The sequence below is a fragment of the Leopardus geoffroyi genome, chromosome C2 (genome assembly GCF_018350155.1).
Source record: "Leopardus geoffroyi isolate Oge1 chromosome C2, O.geoffroyi_Oge1_pat1.0, whole genome shotgun sequence".
Classification (NCBI taxonomy): Eukaryota; Metazoa; Chordata; class Mammalia; order Carnivora; family Felidae; genus Leopardus; species Leopardus geoffroyi.
Window position 1 is genome coordinate 69,719,162 of NC_059333.1, and position 22,376 is coordinate 69,741,537.

At 44.8% G+C, this 22,376-nt stretch overlaps 1 protein-coding gene across 16 annotated transcripts in view; it reads left to right on the forward strand.

The window, feature by feature from the left end:
• The first annotated feature begins 102 nt into the window (after positions 1-102).
• Positions 103-22,376, forward strand: part of KALRN (kalirin RhoGEF kinase) — a 675,561-nt gene continuing 653,287 nt past the window's right edge. For 10 of the 16 annotated variants that reach the window (XM_045502312.1, XM_045502314.1, XM_045502313.1 and 7 more), the window contains exon 1: positions 103-546. In XM_045502312.1, the coding sequence (XP_045358268.1) occupies positions 474-546 (73 nt within the window). In that variant the 5' untranslated portion in view covers positions 103-473. The remainder of the gene's footprint in view (positions 547-22,376) is intronic. The other 6 variants (XM_045502323.1, XM_045502334.1, XM_045502325.1 and 3 more) reach the window with 4 other exon arrangements.

Here is a 22,376-nt window from a genome sequence, read left to right on the forward strand (position 1 = left end):
GAGCGAGCGCGGGAGGGAGGAGGTAGAGAGACAGGGAGGGTGGGAGGGAGGAGGAAAAATAAAGAGGAGAGCCGAGCAGGGCTGAACAATAGAGACAGGCGGACGGGCGAGGAGAAGAGCCAGCTGCCGCTGCTGGGGAAGAGCGGGCGCCCAGGCAGCGCGGACCCCGGCCCCGGCCCGGTCCGGCTCTGGCCAGACAGCAGGGCGGCCAGCGCCCGCGAGGAAGGGGTACCATGGGGGAGCCGGCGGCAGGCGCCCCCAGCCCGCCGCGCGCCTCCGCCTGAGGGAGGCTGGGCGTCCTCTGCCCCAGCCCCGCCGTCCCAGCCGCCCGAGCCGCCCGCCCTCGAAGCCGCGAGTCCTCCTGGTCTGCGGCCGCGGCCGCTGCGCCCCGCGCCCTCCGCCCAGCGGGCGCCCCGCAGCCCTCGGCCCCGGGCTCGGCCGGCCCCGGCTGCCCGCGGACGCCTCCCCCAGTCATGAACCCCCCGGAGGGGGCAGCGGAGGAAGGAGGAGCAGCCGACTCGGACGTAGATGCCTTTTTCCGGACAGGTAAGCTGGGCAGGGCGCGGGGGGCCCGGGGGAGGGCTGCTGCTCGGGACGCGGCGTCTCGGACAAGTTTGGGGAAGGAGGGCTGTTGCTGGGGTGTGCGTGTCGGGGGGCAGTCCTCCGTGTCGTCGGACTGGAGTTGCCGAGATTCTTGTTGTTATGGCAATGCTGCTTGCGTTTTGGGGAGGGGTGGGGGCTGGGAGCCCGGCACCCCTCGGCGTTCACCCCACTTGCGAGAGTCGGTGTTGGGGAGGCGGGAGGCGGTCCCCTCGGCCGCCTTCTCCTGGAGCGCGGGGATGGGGCGATGTTGGATCACTTTGCAGCGCGCGGCTCAGCTACCGGCGTCCCCGGCCCCTCCCTCGTCTCCCCCCTCCCCCAGCGCCTGTCAGCCAGCCTCCGGCCGCCCTGGGCTGGCACCCCATCTGGGGCCAGGGGCCCGGGGTCCTGACGTGTGGAGAGGGGCAAGAGGGGACCGGGAGTCGCGCACGCTGCAGACTGACAGTCAGGAGCCGGGCGGACCAAGGACGGTCATGCCTGGTGCGTGTGGGGAGTCGGCGTCTCGGACTTAAGAGGCAGACCGGGCTGGGAGGGCGGTGGGCGCCTTGGACCTCCTCCGTGTCCTCCTCTTCTCCAGTTCTGGGAACGGATGAGCTTTTCTTAGGAATCACTCATTCCTGGAAGTGTGAGTTAGCGTCCTCCTCATACACACCCACTGAATCTTTTGCTTGCCTGTGGTATAAGAGCCCCCAGATCTGTCTTTACAGCTGTTTGTTGCCCCTGCCACCTCCCATCCCCCAGGTCTATAGCTCTTGCTCCCGGGCTCCACAGCCCGTTCTCCAAAACAGACACCGACCACCCTCGTCTCCCACCACCTGTGGCCCTATTTCTCTGGCAGCCAGGGATTCCCCATCTCCCGTTTACCTGTGGCTTCCGCCAGTTCCTCATCTCCCGTGTCTGGAACCATTTTGTCTGGAATCTTTGTCCCAAGGAGTCCAATAAGTTATGGGGACCCTGCACATCTGCCCTGTCCTTCCATAAGTTGGATTAGAGGACATGAACTGGTGGGGTCAAGGATCAGGTTAGCTCTGAAGGCTCTCTGCACACCCATCTGTTTCCTAATCTCATTGCCTTGCCCTAGAGGTCATCTCTAGGGAAGAGGGTGGGGTGCTTTGTTGGGGAGACTTGTGGCTTTAGAAGTCAAGACTTGATTGGCCCATATGTTCATTTTCTGGTTGGTCTGAAGAGGAAAGAGCTGGAGGGCAGGAGCTCATGCCAGGGCCTGGAGAAAGCAGAGGAAGCCTCTGTTATACGCTACTGCTTCCCAGGGCTCAGCACCCCCCCCCATCAGTCTCTTATTCCCCCCCCCCCCCCCACCCCAATCAGTCTCTATCTCTTGCACTCACACATACTCACACACACTGCCCAGGACCCAAAGCATGGATTCTAAAGAGGTGCCTGACCTAAGTTTATAACTTGACATCTAGGTTATAAGGTTCTGGGACCTGAGTGATAACCAGAAATACTCATCAGGAGGTCTCCCCTGACACCCCCTGCTGCCCCACCCCCCCACCCTCTCTGTCCTCCCATCTGTGGACAAAGTCTGCCTTTTCTTAGCTCTAGGAAAAAAAAAAAAAAGAAAAAAAAAAAACTCTTGGAGTGTGACCTTTCCCACCTTCCTTTTCTGGATCCCACTTTCATCTTTTGACAACCACTCCTCCTTCACCTTTCTTATTACCTTGTCCTGTCCATTCCTTGTCCCAGGCCCTTGGGCTGAGTTCAGTTTCTGGAGGTTTGATAATTTTGACAAATTCACACAGTGTTAATGGTGTTAATGGCCTATAATGGTCCAATGTGTTACTTTTCCCAGGCCCTTTCCAAATACAATGTGTGGCTTATGTATGGCTCAAATCACAGAATAAATAGCAGACTAGGGTCTGTCTCCTGTGGGATTCCTGTTGAGGATATTCCCCTTCCTCCTTGGGGAGCCTTTTTTTTGGGGGGGGGGTTAGATCTGATGTGCACTTAGAATCAGAGAAAGGTTAAATCTGCAATGAAGAAGGCTGGAAATGACTGATGACCTGTAACAAGTTGCAAGTGGGGATGCACACTGCCGGTCGCTAGGTCTAGGACTGCTTCCCTCCCAGCCCCCCAACATGGTCCTCTGTGCTTTGCTTCCTGATTTTACCCCCACTAGTCTCTAGCCTGGGCTCTTACTGAAGATTCTTAAGCCTGGGATAAGGCCACATTTTGTAACCTTCTCCCTTCTGATTCTCCATCATTATGGACCATAGCACTGTACCTGGTAGCTAGACAGATTATAAATTTATTCAGTTGAACTGAGAAAACTTCAAACACATTTTCAAAGTCCCTAGCACCAAAGTTACCCCCTACTTTCTGGTGGAAAATTTTGCATGCACAAGGATGAGACTGGCAATTGCTTTGTCAAACCCTGGCATACTGTGCTTCTAATTAGGAATGTTTCAAGTAATTCTGTCATTTTGGTCCCTTACTAGTCCTCTTGTGATTATTTTGGTATCTCAAGTCTCCTGACCATTTGATTAAGCTAAATTCCCTACATTTCAACTCCCTGCACACATATGCATATGCACACACGCAAACACACACACATACACACAGGTACACACACCAGCCCACTATTCTTATTGGTGGATTCCATATTGTCTTCTTAGGAATTCTCTGTTCCAAGCCTGGGAGTGTGTCACAATAGTTTTATTTATCATTTTTATTAGGTAGAGGAGGGGAAATATGGGAACTCAAAACTGGGAATAGAAACCAATTGGAATAGAAAACCAACAAGGACTCGGGGCGCCTGGGTGGCTCAGTCAGTTAAGTGTCCGACTTTGGCTCAGGTCATGATCTCACAGTTCGTGGGATCGAGCCCTGCATTTGGCTCTGTGCTGACAGCTCGGAGCCTGGAGCCTGCTTCTGATTCTGTGTCTCCCTCTCTCTCTAACCCTCCCCTACTCATGCTGTCTCTCTCTGTCTCTCAAAAATAAATAAATGTAAAAAGATTTTTTTTTAAAAAGAAAACCAACAAGGACTTTTCAACTCCTACTGGGAGTCTTCTGCTGTCCAGGGTGCTGTGGAATACAAAAGAAATATTCAGAGTGGTCTTTGATCTCAAAGAACTTTTAAAAGGAGTTTGACAATTATTGCTCAATTGGAATTAATTAATTGGTAAACATGGCTCTATAAGATAAGAAGTTGACAGAACTATAGATGAGGTAGAACCAAAGGTAGTTCTTAAAGGGGGTGGAGAGGGAGGAATGCCATGGGCAAAAGGCACATAGGAGTTTGGGGCATGGACATTGAGGTTTCTGGGCTGACCAAATAGAAGAGGTAGGTTAGGGAGAAATAGGAAACAGGGATAGGTAAGTGGGGCAGGACAGATAGGGAGAGTCTGGGAAATCCAAGAAAGGATTTGGATTTGATTAAGAGTTAGTAGGGAGTCATTTTAGGTTCTTGAGCAAGGGCATATCATGAAGAAAGTGGTATTTGGAAAGGTTAATCTGGGGGTAATATGACTGATGAAGTGGAAAAGGGAGAGAAAGAATCCAGGGAGATGGAAAAGTGATTCAGAGCTGAGGGGGAGGGGGCTTGCTCTAGGTTGGTGGCAAAAAGGATGAGGAGTCAGGGACAGCTCTGAGAGACATTTTCAAAGGCAGAAAAGTGAGGATTTGTTGACAAACTGGCTATAGGGGGAAAAGAAAAGTAAGCCCATGAGGAAACAGAAGTAGCTGGGTTGAGAGTGTAGAGGACTAACAGTGTGCCATTGACATGGTCTGATTGGGACAGGAACCGATTTGCAAGGCAGGTAATGATATTGGCTTTGGAACTAGTGAACTGGAGATGACTGATGGACATCCAGGTGGAGTTTTTTTATGTGTGTGTGGGGAAAATGGGACTCAATACAGGAGCATAGGCAGAAGATTAGGGCTGGCGACGTGGACTTGGAAAGCTTCTGGGTCAAGGTTGGATGCAGCTGAAGCTTTGTGAATACACCATTTGTCAGAGGGAGGGACTGGAGGAAAGAGGGGAAGAACTAAAGTTAGAATTTGGGGGATAAACACTTATTTATAACATGGCAGCAAAGGAGACTTGATCTTGGAGACCCCAGGGAGTCAGCGTGGGTTCTGAGGTGAAGACAGGCTGCAGACAGGTTGAGCAAGAGGAGTGCTGGGTAAGTGTCACCAGATGTGATAAAAACAAGGCCACTGTGAGCTCTCAGGAGCGCAGTATTAGAAGAGGCAGTCAGAGTAAGGATTTGGGGTGGTGGATAGGAACCCATTACTTGCACAGTTGATCAGTGAAAGGAAAAAGAGATTGGGTGCCAGTCAGAAGGAGTGTTAGTATGAAGAAAAGGAGTTTCATTTTTTTTTGCCAGGGAGTCAGAAGAGGTTTGCAGGTGGAAGGGAGAAAGCTTGTGGACAGGGAACACTGCAGATGCTACATTAATTGTTGACTTAGATACCTGGAACCTGAGACAAAAGTAGGTTCCCTAACAAAAATAAGAGCTTAGCTTTGGTGAGCAGAGGAGAAAATTCTTTTTTTTTTTTTTTTTTGAGACTAAAAGGAAAAAAGTTAAAAGTTATAAGTGAAAAGAGATTGATATGGAAATATCTTCTACCTATATCTTTCTGTTGAGCTTTGGTCCTGTGAGTCCAGACATTTTCAACTGAAGTGTTTGCTGCTACTTGGACTTCAGCCAGCTTCAAACTCAACTCTGTGTGTCTTTCCAACTCCCCACATTAACTTCTTCTCTTGTCTTCTTAGTTCTGTAAGTGACATTGCCCCTCTCCCAGTCATGATAGTTAAAACCTTGGTTTTGTCTGTGAGGAGTTTCTTTCCTCTAACAAATCCTATTGAATTATCTGTCATCATCAGCCCTTCCTGTTCATCGACAGCCTCTGCCCTAGTCCAGGACCTGTTATGCTGTCTGTGACCTCCTTTCTTGTCCCTTGGAATCTGCTCTCTCACCTCCACTCCAAATTGGCACCTGCAGGCAAGATGGCACTAATTTCATCACATTGCTGCCTGGTTTATGAACCTACAGTGACTTCCTAGTGTCTTCAGGGTCAAGTCTGTACTTCATATCTCAGCTCCAGCCAGGCTGCTTTTCTCACTTCCCAAGGGCATCATCTACCTTTGCACCCCCACTCTCCAAATCCAGTTCATTCTTCAAAGACTTGTGTCCTACCTTCTTCTGGGAGTCTTCACAGCTCACAGGACCAACTGTCTCCTCTGAATTCCTAAAACACTCACTTATCTATACTCATATTCTCACTGTATTGGTGGTATTATATTGTTTTTAGCCCTTTCATATGCATAAGGCTTGTCTCCCCCATTGAAGTTACTTGTTCTTTGCAGGTAAGGAAAAAGATATTTTAAAAACCTTGAAATTCATCAAAAACAAAAGCAAATCACCTCCTCCTAATATAGATAAAACAAACATGGTAAAGTATATGCAATTGTTAAATCTAGGTGGTGGTATATTGATATTCACTATATGATTCTTTAAACTTTTGTCTCAGATGACAACCTCATTCTTCCTGGACAGAGGAACTGGACAACATCATGTCCAGATCATCAAGAAGATGTTATTTTGGAGTAACACCTATTTTGTGCAATTCTTTGAGTAAATATCACCTTTCCATCTGTGCAGTGCCAGGCACTGAAGGGGAGTGGTTTCTTCTGCAGCAAAGGAAAACATCTCTTTTTGACACCGGGCTTGATGCGATGCTCCAGAATCATGCTTAATTCATGTTTGTTTTCCTTTTTGATTCTCTTCTACTTCTGCCCACCATGAATTGGGCTTTAGGTCACATCACTTTCCAGGAATTTCTTGGGGAGTATGGAGAGGACTTTTTTTTTCTGGAGATGGAATGTTGTTAATATTTCTAATATTGTATTTATGCAGGCTGTTTCTACACTAATATATTTTAGAACATATCAACGACAGCCAAGCACACTATAAGATTTGGGAGGTTTTGCTTTATCCTGTGCCACCAATCATAAATAGCTTGATTATTGACACATTCTGTTCAGTTGTATTTGAAAATCCTTTGGGGGAATGGAAGAAGTGTTGGAACAAACTGAAGCTGTAGAACAAAATTAGGTGAGAAGTAATAAAAATCTCTGTGGCTCTAAATATCAGTAAAACACTAGAACTGGTGAATTAGGAGTCCTTCTCAGATGTTAGAGAATTAACACTTTTACTTTACAGACTTCTTTCTGCTTCCAGAGGTAGGCAGTATGGTATAGTCCAGTGGTTCTCAGGTGGTGACAATTTTGTCCCCCAGGGAACATTTGGTAATATCTGGAGAGTTTTTTGATTGGCACACCTTGGCATCTAGTGGGTAGAGGTCAAGTGTTCTACTAACATCTTATAATGTACAGGACAACAAAGAATTTTCTAGCCCCCAGATGTCAATTGTGTTGAGGTTGAGAAACCCTGGAATAGCCTGAAGATCATGGGCTTTGGATCAGATAGGCCTGACACTAACCAGGGGTAGAATCTTGGGTAAATTATTTAATCTCTCTCATTTTCAGTCTTTTGCAAACTGGAACTAAGAATGCTTATTTCACAGGTTCGGAGGACTAAATAGGAAAAACGTGTAAGCAGCATCTAGCCATTTCTGATACACAGTGGTAGCACAAGACATCCTAGCTGCCCCTGTTGTTCCTGTTTCAATTATTAGGTGAATATGCTTACACACAGGCTGGGGGATCTCCAGAAGAGGTGTTGTGTAGGGCTTTTTCCAGGAGGTGGGAGAGGGTGCCAGAGAGGTACATGATGAAGTACAGGGAGCCTGTGTGTTTAGGGTTTGGGCTTCAGCTGTCTTTTATTCATTCATTCAGTCATTTGTTTGACAGATATTTATGGCGTACCTACTGCAGCCATGTACTGTTCTATGGGAGTGTATAAAATCATTATAACAAAGAATATAGAGCAGGAAGGGGAATGGATATAAATATACCCCTTCAGGGAGCACTTGGATATAAGAGGTGGGAAAGGAAGGAAAAGCCTGTGAAGGAGGCTGAGAAGGTCAGACAAGAGAGCAGGAGATGAACACTCCCCTTTGAGCTCTACTTCTCTGAATGACTTGGGCAAGTGACTTTAATATCTGTGTAGGATGAGGATAATAGCCCTCTCTCCCCTTTCCTGTATAGGGCTGCTGAGACACTCAAATAAGATACTGTATGTGAAGGGTCTTTATAAGTTGTACAGTTCTATCCACATATATGTAGATAGTTCCTTCTAAATCGAACATTCTATTACTCTAAGTGCCTCTCCTGACAAATATTATTTTATTTAATCTGACCTCTATGAGATCTTTCCAGTCCAGGAAGAAAGCAGTCCTTTTCAATTTGGTTTCCCAAAGGGACTGGATGGGGCACCCTTCTTACAACAGGTCAGGACACTCCTGTTCTCTCTCCCTCCACAAAAGTATAAAGATGCCAGCCCCCCAGCCCTCCAGACCCTGGTACATGGCCCCGTGCTTTCTGGAGGAGCCCAGTGAGAATGGAGTGCTTGCTTCTGCCAAGCCTCAGGTGGGTGCAGTGAATCAGTCCTTTCCTGCTCCTTCTCCGTCTGCATGCAGTTCAGACTCCTCCCGCCACTCCTTTGTGTGTGAATGACTGGCAGCAAAATAACTAGGAAATGATTGACGGCCACAGGGCTGTTGGATCAATAGAGCTGCTTGAAATCGTGTCTACTGAGGAGTGAGGGAACAGAAAGAATAAGCTGGGAGGACAGAGGAATTAATTTAAGGAAGTAAAGAAACTGTTGGGGAATTAGCTTTGTCTCCTCCCCTTCTGCGTTATTAGAAGGGAACTGGAGACTAGCTAGAAAATATGGATACATGGGATAAACAGGTGGGAAAATGAAAAGTGGCTGATGAGCTGTGCTGTCAAGGAAGTGATTACTTATTGAGTTGAGGCTTGAAAGATGGGTGGGATTTAGATAGGGAGGACAGAAAGTGATGTGTTCCCATGTTGGGACAGTGTTAGAAGGAGGTACAAGGGCCCATGGCATGTTTGGGCCAGTAAGTGGTCCAGTTAATGTGACTCAGGGGATGCAGGTGGAGGGTCAATGGGAGATAAAACTCAGAAGGGGGTCGGGACGAGGTTGATTGATTGCTACATTTATCAAACATTTACTGGGCTCCCAGAGCCTACAGGGCTTTAAATGGCAGGCCAAGGAGTTTGGTCTTTATCTGCAGTTTCCTTTTGGGAGCTGCTAAAAATTTCTGGATGGGATGGAGGCATGATCAGGAAGATAAATCTGGCAGCCCCACGGAGGGTCAAATGGAATGGAGGAGGAACTTTTGGCCAGTGCCGGATTAGGAGGCCACTGTGATAGGTCTGAACTTGAGATGCCACAGTGGAAATGGAGAGGAGGGGGTGGCTGTGAGGGACCTTGTGGACGTAGGGTCTATGGGACTTGACAACTTGAATGTAGAGGTGTCAAGGAAGAGGGAGTAATCAAGGATGATGCCAAATCTTAGAGCCTGGGTGACTGGAGGGATGGAGGCACCCTAAATGAAAATCAGGAGTTAGGAAGAGGAGGAGCAGCTATAGGGAGGCAGGAGGAGAGGGAGGATTTGGGAGTTTACTTTGGGACATGTTGCATTTCAGGTGTCAGTGAAATAGCTAGGGGAGGTGTTGGTTCTGTAGGCGGGTAAGGAAGGGAATCTGGAGCTTTGGAAGGAGGCCAGAGCCAGAAATATAGGTTTGGGAGATATTCGTAAGAAGTTGTGGCTGGAGCTATCAGAGTAGATGAGATAATAAATGAAAAGCATATATAGACTTAAGGGCAGAGGGCCAAGGACAGGGCTGGAGGAGAACTAGGGGAGAGCAGTGCTTGGAGAAAAATGCTGCAGATGGGTTGAGGGAGATGAGGACTAAGCATACAGACTTGGTTCTGGAAATTGGGGGATCAGCGGTAACCTTTGCAAGAACAGTTTCAATCATGTAGGGGAGGTGGAATTCAAATTGCAAGGGGAATGGGGAGTGAGTGGATGGGAGGAAGTGGTGGGAGTGCATAGAGATGACTCTTTGGAAAGGTTTGGCTGTGAAAGGAAGGTTAAAAATAGTGAGGTAGTTGGAGATGGGTAGCAGTTGAGGGGAGGCTTTTTTTAGGTAGGGAAGATACATGAATACCTAGGGGTGGGGAGGAAGAAGAAGGCAGGCATGGGGAAGAGAATGAATATTTAGGAAAGAGAGAAGTGGTGGATGGAGGAAGGTCCTGGATGGGTTTGGAGAGGTGGATCTCAAGGTCAGCTTAGGGATGAGCCTTGGGCCAGAGAAGGGGGTGGGGTAGGCAGACCTTAGTAAAGTAGCTGGCCAGAAAGGACCTTGGCTGAGGGCTCAATGTGCCTGATCAACAGCCCCACTAGAGGGAATATCAGCTGGTTGGAGGTCTGGGGGCTACTGGTGGTGTGCTTGAGAGGGTAGCACAAGCTGAGGGCAGCTGTGAAGTGGACAGGCTGGGTTGGCATGGCCCTAGGAGGCCCTTGGGCAGAGAAGATGGGGAGCCGGCTGGGAGATCCCAAATTAGCAATCCTTTTCGAAGTGCTGGTGGCTTCTTTTTGTAGACTGAGGTGGGATTTGCTTCAGCCAATGGTGGGGTCTGCATAATTATCTCCTGCAGAGTATTAGGCAGAGAGGCAAGTCCCTGGGCTGGAGGGTAAGTGAGTAGAGGAGAGAGGGAGGTAGACCCATGCAAGAAGGTGTCACATGGCTTCCTGAGGAGGGGTACAGGCCTGGTAATGAGGCAGTATGTCTGTCAAGGATGGGACCTGCTCTTGAATTTCTAGAATTTCCTTAGAATTTCTAGAAGTCTCAGAACAAAGAGGAAGCAGAGTAGGGATTATGGGAGAGCCTCTTGCACATTCTTCTCCATGAGTGGGAACCCTTCACACAAGAGGGAAGATGCCAGTAAGCACACCCATTTCTTTGGCCCCAAAGCACTCCCTCTGGCTCTCATTTTAGGGGCAAATCCAAGAGCTGTCATCAAGTGAGGGGTCTTAGGTGGCCCTCCAGAGTAAGTGGAAGTAGGAATCCAGGGGCTGCTATTACTATAAGTTGGGCTGTGTGGGACTGGGTTTAGAATCCCTAGACTTAGAAGAAGTGGGAGTTTCCTTAGGTATGGCTATAAACAGTAATAGAAAGGGCATTATAATATAGTGTAATTGTATGTATATGACTATTTTACACATATATTACGATCATATTATTAGTTAGATAAATCTTTACATTGTCCAAATGATGAAAATTATGATGCTTCAATAATTTCTTTCCCTCTCTCCCTCCCTCCCTCTTCCTTCCTTCTTTCCTTCCTTCCTTCCTTCCTTCCTTCCTTCCTTCCTTCCTTCCTTCCTTCCTTCCTTCCTTCCTTTCTTCCTTCCTTCCTTCCTTCCTTCCTTCCTTCCTTCCTTCCTTCCTTCCTTCCTTCCTTCCCTAACAGTGCAGAGATAGATGAGGATGAAATTTTTGAGCTTGAAACTACAGTTATTCCAGGGCATGGCAGTCAGGGACTGGGAATGTAGCTAAAATCCCTGCCTTTTACACTCTTACCCTGCAGTGAGGGACAATGGCCGTATCTATTGGGGGGTGGGGGTGGGGAAACAGTATTGAGTTGGCAGCTGGACAGTGGGCCTAGGAAGAGGCCCAGGAGACTGGCAGATGGTTAATTGGATGTGACAAAAGGGGGCTGGGAGGAGGAGTCTGGGGTCTCCTGGGGGATTCCAGTCTCTGACTTCTTACTGTCCTAGAAATGATGTGAGGAGAGAGAGGAGTGGCTCCAGAAACAGTTGAGGAAAAAGGTTGGCAGGACTCCATGTTGGGTATGTGGCCATGGAAGGACAGAGTGCCATTGGGAGTAATGTCACAGCTTTAATTTGGAGGATGGGTGCAAGATATTAAGTCTCTTGTCTGTACCCCAGTGCATTGGCACATAACACGCTCAGATACTTAGATATAAAGAGAATACTTAACCAAATATTGGAACAATTTTCTAGCTATTCTTTCTGATCCCAACAACTGAGTTTTGACAACCAAATATCATTATTACTTTTGATAAGAACTGGACAAAGAACTGATTAATTTTAGCAGAATATCAGATTTCAGTGAGTGGATCTCTTCATTCATTCTTGCACTCATTCATTTAAGTGTCAAACACCAGCTGTACACCTACTAAGTGCCAGGCACTGGGAATACACAAACGAGTTGGAAATAATCTTTTCCACGGGAGGGTAACAGTCTAGTGGGATTGACTGATGCATAACCAAACAATTGTGTTGTAGCATAGTAAGTGCCATAAAGAGGATTGGGTGTTGTACATTGAATGTATAGAGGGAAGATCAACAGCCTCACCTGGATGGGTGTGGGATTCAATGAAGAGGGGGTGCCTAGGCTGAAATAGATGAGGAGGTGGTGAAAATGAAGACAGACCACTGTTCAAGAAGTTTGGCAGTAAAAGTAAGGAGAAAACGAAAACAGTAATTGAAAGGACATTTTGGGAGTACAGTAGTGTTCTGTTTCTTGATCACAGATGTGATCTGTTTGTGAAATTTCAGAGACCCATAAACTTATGTGTACAATTTTATGCATACACATTGTGCTTCAATAAAAATCTTTAGGGGTGCCTGAGTAGCTCAGTCAGTTGAGCATCTGACTCTTGATTTCAGCTTAGGTCAGGATCTCACAGTCTTGAGATAGAGCCTCATGTCAAGCATGAGATTCCCAGTTAAGAGGTTATCTCCGGAATGGAGGGACACTTCTTCTTCTGTGGCCATGGGAAAAGACCAGGTGGTTATAGGTCAAATGCTAGAGCTTTTATTAAACTGACCTGCATCTTCAGATAGCCAAGGTTATCTGACAGACTGAGGGATACTGAGAGCCTGAGAAGAGAGGAGATGAAATGGATCTATTTGCTGGAGAATGAGTGAGAATTGCATGAAAAATGATCTGTCCATTGGAGTTCAGAGTGGGCTGGGTGTGCAGGCTTCTGCATCTTGCTCAGCCCTGGAGACTCTGGAGTGGATGTGACACCAGTGGACTCTTGAGTTCTTAGGTGGTGACTTGGACAAGATGTCCGGGGTAGGGATGAGATGTGCAACAGACTTGTTTGGAAACTAGCCTCTTCCCTGAACCTTACTGAACATTGATGACCCTAACGCCTCTAGGAGGCCCTACCTTGGAAAATGGTCATGTCTAGTTTCCCCATGTAGGCTGTACATACCTTTTGCTTTGGACTTGTTTGTATTCTTCTCAACACCCAGATCAGTGCCTTGTGGTTAATACTTGCTTGTTTAGTATTTGTTGTCTTGAGTTTTTTTTTTTTTTTTTTTAAGAGCTATTTATTGGTGTGTAGGTCATTTGGGAGTTTCATAATAAAACACTCTACTAAGAAAATAAATCATTTTTTGGTGCATGGACAGGCAGTTCTACCTTAAACAAATAGACTTATGAAATCAATATTGACTATGAAATATATCCCATAGCTCTTGTTGCTTCTGGATTAATTAGAGGGGATCCCTTTTATTGCTTGCTTATAATATTCATATATTTCATAGCCACGGGAAAACTGAAACTTCACTCTTTCTTCAGAAAAACCCATGTAGAAAGTTCAAACACACAAATGGATTAGCTAATCAATATTGAATGAGTGTCTGCTATGTGCCAAATATTATGCTAGATATTAAGGGTGCTTCTAAAGATCGGCAACAAATGGTCCCTATTTCTGAAGAGTTTATGGTCTTGTTGAGTTTAGGGGACTGAAATAGGAAAAAATGGCTAATTGGAGATCAATCAGAAAGGGAGTTTCACTCACTCATTGATTCATTTAATATGTGTTTATTGCCAATAAGCTAAAAGATCATTTAATTTAAATAAGTGGTAAACAAGGTCGCATTTAGAGAGATTTGATTTTTGGTATACCTTCATAGAACATTTATTTTTTATTCTACAGTTATTTTTCTATTATAAAAGCAATGCTGACTTACTGTAGAGTATTTAGAAAATGTGATGGAGTGTAACGGATGGAAAAGCCACTGTAACCTTCTCGCCCAGAGAGAGCCCCTATGTTAATTTGAGATACTTCCTTGTGGTCTTGTTTCCTATGTGCATTCTCTCCCTTGATCTATGGTTTGTTTTTTGATCATCAGATTAAGGTGAAAGACAAATTGACGGGTGATAGACTTTTTCCTAAGTGAGGCCATTTTTCCCAGTTAATATAAATATATGATGTACGTTTTTTTGTGTACAGTATACACATATCTGTTCAGCAAAGTAAGACATTCATAAGCCAATTAGCCTTTATATGGGGATAATGTAGGAAGACAGAGGATATGTTGGTTTTTTGGAGGGGTAAAGGCATTGATGCTTATTGTTAAAACAATAGTTATGCAAAACAAAAGTGCCGAATCTAAAGTCAAAAGCAAATACTATTTCTCCTTTCTCCTCCCTGATGTTAAGATAAATTCAACAGACATACATGCCTGTTGAATATACAAGTGCATGTTTATACAAATGCATAGCTTTCTTTTTTATTGTACTTAACAAAAAGAGAATCGTGCTATACCTGTTATTCTGTGACTTGTTCTTATCACTTTATAATCATGGACATTTTTCCATGTCAGTGCATATAACTCTACCTCATTTGTTTTAGAGTTGTGCTACTTTCTGTTGTATGGATGCGCCGTGTTTTATTTAACCGTTCTCCTAATGATGGACATTTATAACCTGGCTTTTCTGTGGACCAGTGTTTGATCTGGGACATTATTTTGTCCAAAGAGTAGCAAGAAGGGTCACCCATTATTTGATCTTTTTCAAAGGTGACTGTAGGACGACTAATCATAGGTTCGGGATGTTCTCTGCTTTTATCCTCAGAAGAGCGTGAGGACAGCTAGTCCCTGTTTTCTGAAGGGTACCACTCTATGTAATATTTAAGGATGCTTTTGTTAGTGACATTTAAATAAGTGGTCTAGGCCATTAGCCTCTTTTGCTGTGTGTCTTTAAATGATTTAGGAGCCAGATTTGCAGTCATAATTAGCCAAAAAAACCCAAACCAAAACAAAACAAAAAAACCCACATGTGTTCTGTGGGCTTGAGTGAAAGTTAATTCCAATACCACAGGTATGGAAGTGTTGTGTTTTAGGTTGTGTGTGCAAAAGCCATAGTCTGCATTTGACTAGAAGAATCCAAGGATGTGATTTGAGAGACCTTGGTTTCCAATGCTCCCCACCATTAATTAGCTCTGTGACTTGGCCAGGCCAGTTAACATGTCTGTTTTTACAGATGGGGCCTCTCTTTCCTCATCTGGAGAAAGTGGTAAACATACTTGTCCTGCCATACCTCATAAGAAGAGTATGAGAGAAAGTGGGATAATAGAAGATCACTTTGGGCAAACAAAATTGCTGACTAAATGAAAGAATTTTCGTCAGCTGCCTTTCTCTGAGCTCTCCCTTGGTTCTGAGTGTGGTTGAAAGCTGAGCTAGGGGACTTGGATGGGAGTGACAGCCCATACTGTGTTTGAGGACTGTACATTTTTTCATGTCTGGTAGGAAATTGGCAGCACTAGAGATGGAGTGAAACGTTTCATGATATGTTCCATTTGCTTTTGGAAGAGACACGTGTGTATAGGAATGAAGAGTGGCTGGTCTAACTGCCCAGAACAGGGGAGGTTTTCTTTCTGATGGGTGGCAGTGTGGCTCAGCTGCAAACTTTCTCCTTATTACCCAAACATGCAAAGAAAATGTAGCTTTTAAATTTTCTAATGTGGAGCTAATCTTTCTCATGAGACCCTAACCCACCTTAACTAGTTTATAGTATACCAAGGTTTTTTTTTGTTTTTTTTTTTTTCCTTTTTTTTTCCTGTTCTCTTCTGGATTAGTTTTTTTGGATGATTGTTTTTTTCAGATAAATTGCTCAATCGCTCAGATTTTCTCCCATTCTCCCACTTCTCTTCAGCATGGCGTCTGGGTGTGTAGAGGTGGGGGAAGGGAGAGAAGGGTGCTTGGAGCTACTGTGTAATGACTGGTCTGGTCTGATGCTTGCACTGGTATTTGCAAAGGTGTGGCTAGACCTGTCTTGCTTTTTGGGGTATTTTGTTGATACTCAGCACTAACATTCATATTCTAACTATTTGCCTATGGAGTCGAAGTCCCTGTACATGACAGCCTCAGTGTTCTGACCCCAAGCCTTTGGTCACTTACTCTCTGAGTACCTCTGAGTACCATTATCATAGCCTCTTCCACACCATGTGGATCATGGTATGTGATTGATTGGTAGGCATTCTACAGGCCCACTGCTTCCTCAGGGGTGGCCTTAGGGTTGTCCAGTGTCATCACACCCATTGAGATCTTCTTTTCTAAAACTGCCTCCCTAAAACCTATCAGGTGTTCAGTTGCTCATATAGGAGGAAACCAAGACCCTGGTGTCTGATTTCCTAGGCTGAATTTTCCTGTGTTCCCCTGATGTTTGATCCTTCCCTTATGGCAAGAATCTCTCTGTCACTTTCTTTAAACTTTATTTATTTATTCTGAGAGAGAGAGAGAGAGAGGGAGGGAGGGAGAGAGAGAGAACACATGCATGCACACATGCATGAGAGAGGGAGGGGCAGAGAGAGAGAATTTCATGCAGGCTCTGTGCTGACAGCTCAAAGCCCTACACAGGGCTCAAATTCATGAACTTTGAGATCATGACCTGAGCTGAAAACCATCCAAGAGTTGGATGTTTAACTGACTGAGCCACCCAGGTGCCCCCTGAATACTCTTTACCTCTCATTTAAAGTGATCTTAATGGTTAAGTCCACCCAGTGTGGATCTTGATATGTTAATGGGAGTTGAGAATTCAAGCTGCATACTAAAAAAACTCCTATCCTGGACGTTAGTAGCTGAACATTGATGCTTTCTCTTTGTCTGCTACTGTAACTAACCTAAACTTCCATGAGACAAATAGATGCTTCTGGCAGCGTAAAGGGAGGATAAATATATGTAATGACATACAAAAGAGAAAAATACATTATATTTTAAAGAGTATTATCCTAGTTAAAGCAATAACTTTGGGAAGAAAAGGTTTAGAAGTGGAGCTTCTAAAGCTGTCTTCTTTAGGATTCCATCCACACACACATGTCTTTCTGTGTGCACGTAAACATGCCAGGGTATGATGATGTTGATTCTTTCTGCAGGCCTTTAGTGAGCACTCCTGATATCCCTTGCACTGTGCTAGAGAGGGGAGTATGGTACAGCCTCTGTCTTCAAGGGGCTCCCAGTCTTCAGAAGGTGAAAGAGTGGCAATGGATTATATACAGAGCTGCACTACTGAATCCTGCTTTTCGAGAGGTTGGTGTTTCAGTCTGGTAACGTGACTGATGTTTGAGTTAGAAGTCTTAATGGGACTGGTGTCCCCTTACTTTGCTTGGATCTGCTTTTCAGTCCCCTAAAATGGCCAGTTCTGGTTAGTTTTGCTTTTTCCAAAAAAAGCTAATTCCTTTAGCATCGGTCTAAGTTTCCACGAGCATATATTCTATAGAAAGGCCATGGTAAACAAGATCAATTTAAATCGATAATAAATACATAGAGAAATGAAGTCCAACTCAGGGCTGTTGCTCTGCTTCTTCTGTGATGGAGTTGTTTGTTGTTTATAACTAAAATTCTTTCATCACTTTCAGCACAGGAAAACTTCTGTGTTTTATAGGGTGTTTCCACTCCAAGGCTCTGGGGCTCAAATAGTCCTAGTGGCTATGGGCAGTGTTTCTATTTTGACCAGGGAAGATGGGAGCTTTGGTCTTTGTGAAGGTGGCAGAAACTGGGAGACTGGCAAGTCAGATGGGCCAGGAAAGTACAGAGCAGAAATAAAAAAGCAGGTAAATATGGTGCCAGATGGTTGGGTCCAAGAGGAAAGAGTAGTGGGCTAGGTGCCAGGAGAACAGCATTATTATTGATAAACTTGGTAAATCCCTTTCCCTCTCTGACACTGCTGAGAGTATTGAGCTAAGTGGCCTTGAATGCATCTACAACATTCTGAGCCAACTGGACACCAGAAAAGTCAACAGGGATAGAAACCAGGTGGTAAATAGTCTCAGGACATTTATGCCCTGGTTCTGTGAAGACTTTCCATCCTTCTGAGGCTTTCTGTCTCTGCAGCTTGAGACTGCTTAGTCAGTCCACCTGGTGCCAGAGCTAGTAGGTGACCCAGCATTCTTGCTTGGGGAAGAAGGGCTCTAATTTCCTTGGGGAGAATCATCCTGGTGGTTAGCAAGTGGCCTCAAACTATTTTGGCCCTTAGAATCTTTTGAAATAAGGACCAAGCTCTGGGATTTCTGGGCCTGTGTTGAAAAGGCTATACTTTCTCAGCTTGTTCCTTTGGATCCCAAACCTATAATTAGAGATATACCTCAATACCCTAGATAATGCCTTTATCAAGGCTCCATCAGAGCTTCTCTGCCAAGGCACAGGGAGGACTAACTTATTGATCTTCCTGCCAGCTCATGTCCTTGAACTTTTCTTCTTTTGGGTCAGATAGAGAAGATAGTGAAAGCTACCCAAAATCTTCATTTCCTAGGGCATGTGCAAACCCAGCCACATCATCTCAAAAGGAGGCATGAGGTAATTAAGCAGCTGTCTTGGCTTTCTTCTAGGTTTCCTTCCACCCAGAACTCCTTATCCTTTCCTGCACATTCTGTAGACCTTCAGAGAACTCACATTTTGACAGAGAGAAACATCCCAATTTTGAAAAGTACACTAAAACATTCCAGGTACATGGTATGACTATGCAATGGAATACAGGGACACAAACCAGGGAGTGGGGAAGCCTATTTAGACAACTGTGGTGGTATGGTGGTCATAGAGTAAATGTGCTTCAATGGCAGTTGGAAGATGAGCTTATTATCCAGTGTGACATGGTGGAGAGGGGCATTCCTGGCAGAGGGAGAAGGGTGGGCAAAGGCAGAGAGTTGTACAAGGTCACGGAGTTAGAGGTTATAGGGTGAGAGAGACTGGAGATACATGTGAGATTTTGGATTTTCATATTCCAGGATTTGGATTTTATCCTGTAAGCAGTGGGGAATCATAAGGGATTGAAGTGATGGAATAAAAATTATAACTTAGGCCAGTACAGTGTTGGAAGGGACACAATTGGAGATGAAAATTCTAGTTAGGAAACTACTGAAAGATAGTTGATGATACAAGGGATGTAATGGTGGTGGATTTCATGTCTGGTTGATGTAAGGTTGAAGGGGTGGTAAAGTGTCAGATAATCAACAGGGTTTTGGCTTTGGTTGTGGATAAAGGGTGAGTGTGCTTTCACCAAGACTGGCACCACAGAAATCACACTGGAATCCTAGGAGAATTTCATAAGCTACCAGAACTTTTTACTGTGAAAGGGTTTAGCACTGCTGTATTCTTGCACTTCTTTCAACATTTTGAATACAAAACATAAACAAAATGACTGAAGGCTGGACAATTACACACCCAGATATCTTATTCCCTGAGGATGGCAAGTGTGCATGCCTGTGTATGTGCATATATGTGCTTGTGTGCATGTGTGTGTTGTTGCTCATGCTCTGGATGCATATGTGTGTGCTGCTTCCATCATACTGGGTTCTCGACACAGTATCATTTTTCAGTATTATAATTCCCATCACCTCCCAGAAGTGCTCCCTTTAGGATCCATTTCTGCTTGGCTCAGTGTGCACAAACATTCCAGTGGGATTCATTGCTTGTGTCAAATTAATTTTTTCCCTTCCCAGGGAGTGTCTGCCATGTGCAAAATGGGGAAATCCCTGGGCCTCTAGCCAAATGCAAGTTCAGATAGACGAGTAAAGTCAGGCTTGGGTCAAGAATTGGCTTAGATGCCCACAGAGGCTGCACCTGTATACTTAAGACACTTTTCCCAGCATGCTTTGTGTCTGTTCCTAGGCAACAGGAAACTTGAGGCTGGGTAGAGATGGCTGCAGATGAGAGGCTTGGGTCTTTGTAGTATTAGCTGTGGTACCACTTCCTGATCTCTGCTCCATTTTCCTGTTACTGATTTATATAAAGGTTGCAAAAGCCTCTGGAAGCAAATGGAGAAAATGCTGACTGTCTTTCACCTGACTGCTGGGCAGTCAGTTTGCTGGACAAACTTTGGAGAGAAGCTCTGGGGTAGTTTTCCTTTCGGCCCCAATCCTGATGCTTCCCTGCAGGTTTTGGTGGATACTCAGAATGGACCTCCTAGGCCTTTCCCTAGCAGGTAGCCTTTAGTTGCATGGTGCTCAGCCAGCAGTCTTATCATATTATGCCTGACTCCAGACACCAGACCAGGGGCCTTTCCCACAGTTGGAACCATTGGTCAACTGACCTGTGTACACCAGGGTGGTCTAGGCTATGATGAACTAATTTGTATCTCAGCAGTTGAAGCTTTGTGAGATGTATGGTAAAGTTACCCTGAGGATGGTTATGTGTTCTTTTCCTATAACCTGAAATTCTGAAAGTCCTGATTAGCATTCATTTACTTTAAGTTCAGCTTTGTGGCTAATAGCTGCCAGTAGTTCTAACCAAAGTTTCTTTAGCAGTTTATTGTCTATAGTCTAGTTGAATATAGCTCTTTAATTAGTGGGATTATGGCAAGTATCTTAGCTCATTCAGTTAACCACTAGCCTTCAGAACCTTTGGAACTTGAAGAAGTCTGATGAATTCCTCATCCCAAAGAGTAAAACGCTTAACTTCCACATTATCTCGTGTAACAGTTACTTCTTTTGGTGCGTGTATGTGGGATTTGGATTCCATTTGCCAAGAACTTTTACATAAATCAATAACAGAAATGATTTTTAGCATTTCCCAACAGATTCTGTAATGTATCATTTCTAGTGGAGGGCACACATCAGACTTGGTTATACAATTTAATTCTCTATAATTCTTATAGAATCCGATTGTAATGTCTGGTTTTTGAGCCAGGACAATTGGATTGCTGGAGGGGTACTGAGTTCACAGAAGTCTGCTAAACTGTTTCCAGAGTGTTTCCTCCTCCCCACCTCTCATGACACCCAACATGTCTCTTGAATCCAAAAGGAGGTCATCTAATTTCTTCCCTTTACCCAGTTTCTAAACTCTTAGAGCCATTCAGTATATTCTACCTAGTTTGTTTTGATGTATTTATTTGATTTGTTATCCACAAGGGTAATTCTCTGACTGAGACTTTTTTCAGACCATCCTAATTATTTTATCTAGCATTATGCTAGTCGTGGAATAAGCATATTTGTGACTTTCCCTTTGGTTTTTAGTTTTCCTCGTGAGAAAGACCAAGTTAGCTACTCAGATGAGGTCCTTTATGTCAGACCCAGAGCCAAGTATGTAATCATGTGCTCCCTTAGGTTTCCCAGAGGCCCTAGGACTGTAGAACTCTAGATCTGGCAGGACCTGATGCCAAAAGTGGCACCATGAAATCCAACCCTGAATCTCTTTAATGTAGAACAGAAGGACAATTCCTTTAGGACTCTGTCAAATACTCTGGTGGGTGCCATTTTTTTTCCATGTCAAGATTTTAAATTCTTATGCATTTAAATAGTTCTGTATCCAGGTAAATGCTTTATTCATTCCTTCTGGGACTCTTGATATGTGCACTTGTGGGGCTTTGTTCTCTGGGACTTTTCCATTTCTGGGCTGTTGGATTCAATTTTATCTCCCCATACATCAGCTTATGGTGAGAACCTTGCAAATTCCTGGAGAGTCTTTGTGGAGGTTAAGAACAAAGGAGGTAATTTATCTCTTCAAGTGTCAGAGCTTTTAACCCTATGTTAGTTGTAGTTGGGGCTGTGCTTTCCAGATACTTCTCAGCCCTTGAAAGGAAATTTGCATATGATTGTTTTATTTTTTTTGGAGAGGGACTTACCCCAAAATATGAGCAGTGGAAGGCTGTTCTGTTTTGGATGTCAGTAGAGATCTTCTCAAGTTTGCTGGCTGGCTTGTAGCACAGACTGTGGCTGCAGTATGGTACAAAGGCACATGTCCCCAGTCAGGAGAGCCCTGTGTGCTGCTCTTAGCTCTGTGCTGGCCTTCTGTGTGTTCTTGGACAGGCCACCTCACCTCCCTGGGCTTGAGTTTCATCACTATAAAGTGAAGGTGCTAAAAGGGATTGTTACTGAGGTTCCCTAAGTCTCTAAGTCATTTTTAGGTCATTTTGAGAGTCTACTTAGGAGAAGGTCCTCCTTTGCTTATCTCAGCTCTGAGAAAATGCTGGCCTATAAAGATGGACTTGGGTGGGGGTGGGTCCTTATGTTTGCATATGACACACAACATTCAGAATAAATTACCACCGGCTGATCTGTTCCTAGCCATTAAAAATCCAACAATAATGAACTAGCTTGCCAATCTCTGGGTGAGTTGTATGAATAAATTCTGAGACAGTTATAGTATCCTTAGTTCATACTTTTATAGGACCTGCCAGATATTTATGGGTTTCCTAAGAAAGTACAGTCAACAATTTTAGGGTAGCTATAATCTATTTATAACAACTATCCTTAAACATGGTTTGTTTCCTCTCCTGGTCTGTAAAGAAGATTTTTAAAGGAAAAAAAAATTGTTTGAATTTTCTCAGAGGCTCCAACTTCTTTAAATTGGATATTTGGCAAATCTCTTTCCCCGGAGATACTCGTCTTGGCTGGCCCTGCCAGATATTTTCCCTCCCTATTAGAGGGAGTTTTAACTTCCATTGATTTATCCTTTACCACATTTGGCTTGGTCAAGAGTTGGTGGGGAGAGCAGTTGTCAGAGTGCTCCTTCCTCTGGACATTATACCTCCAGGACCATATCCTGTTGTTGTTGTTGTCG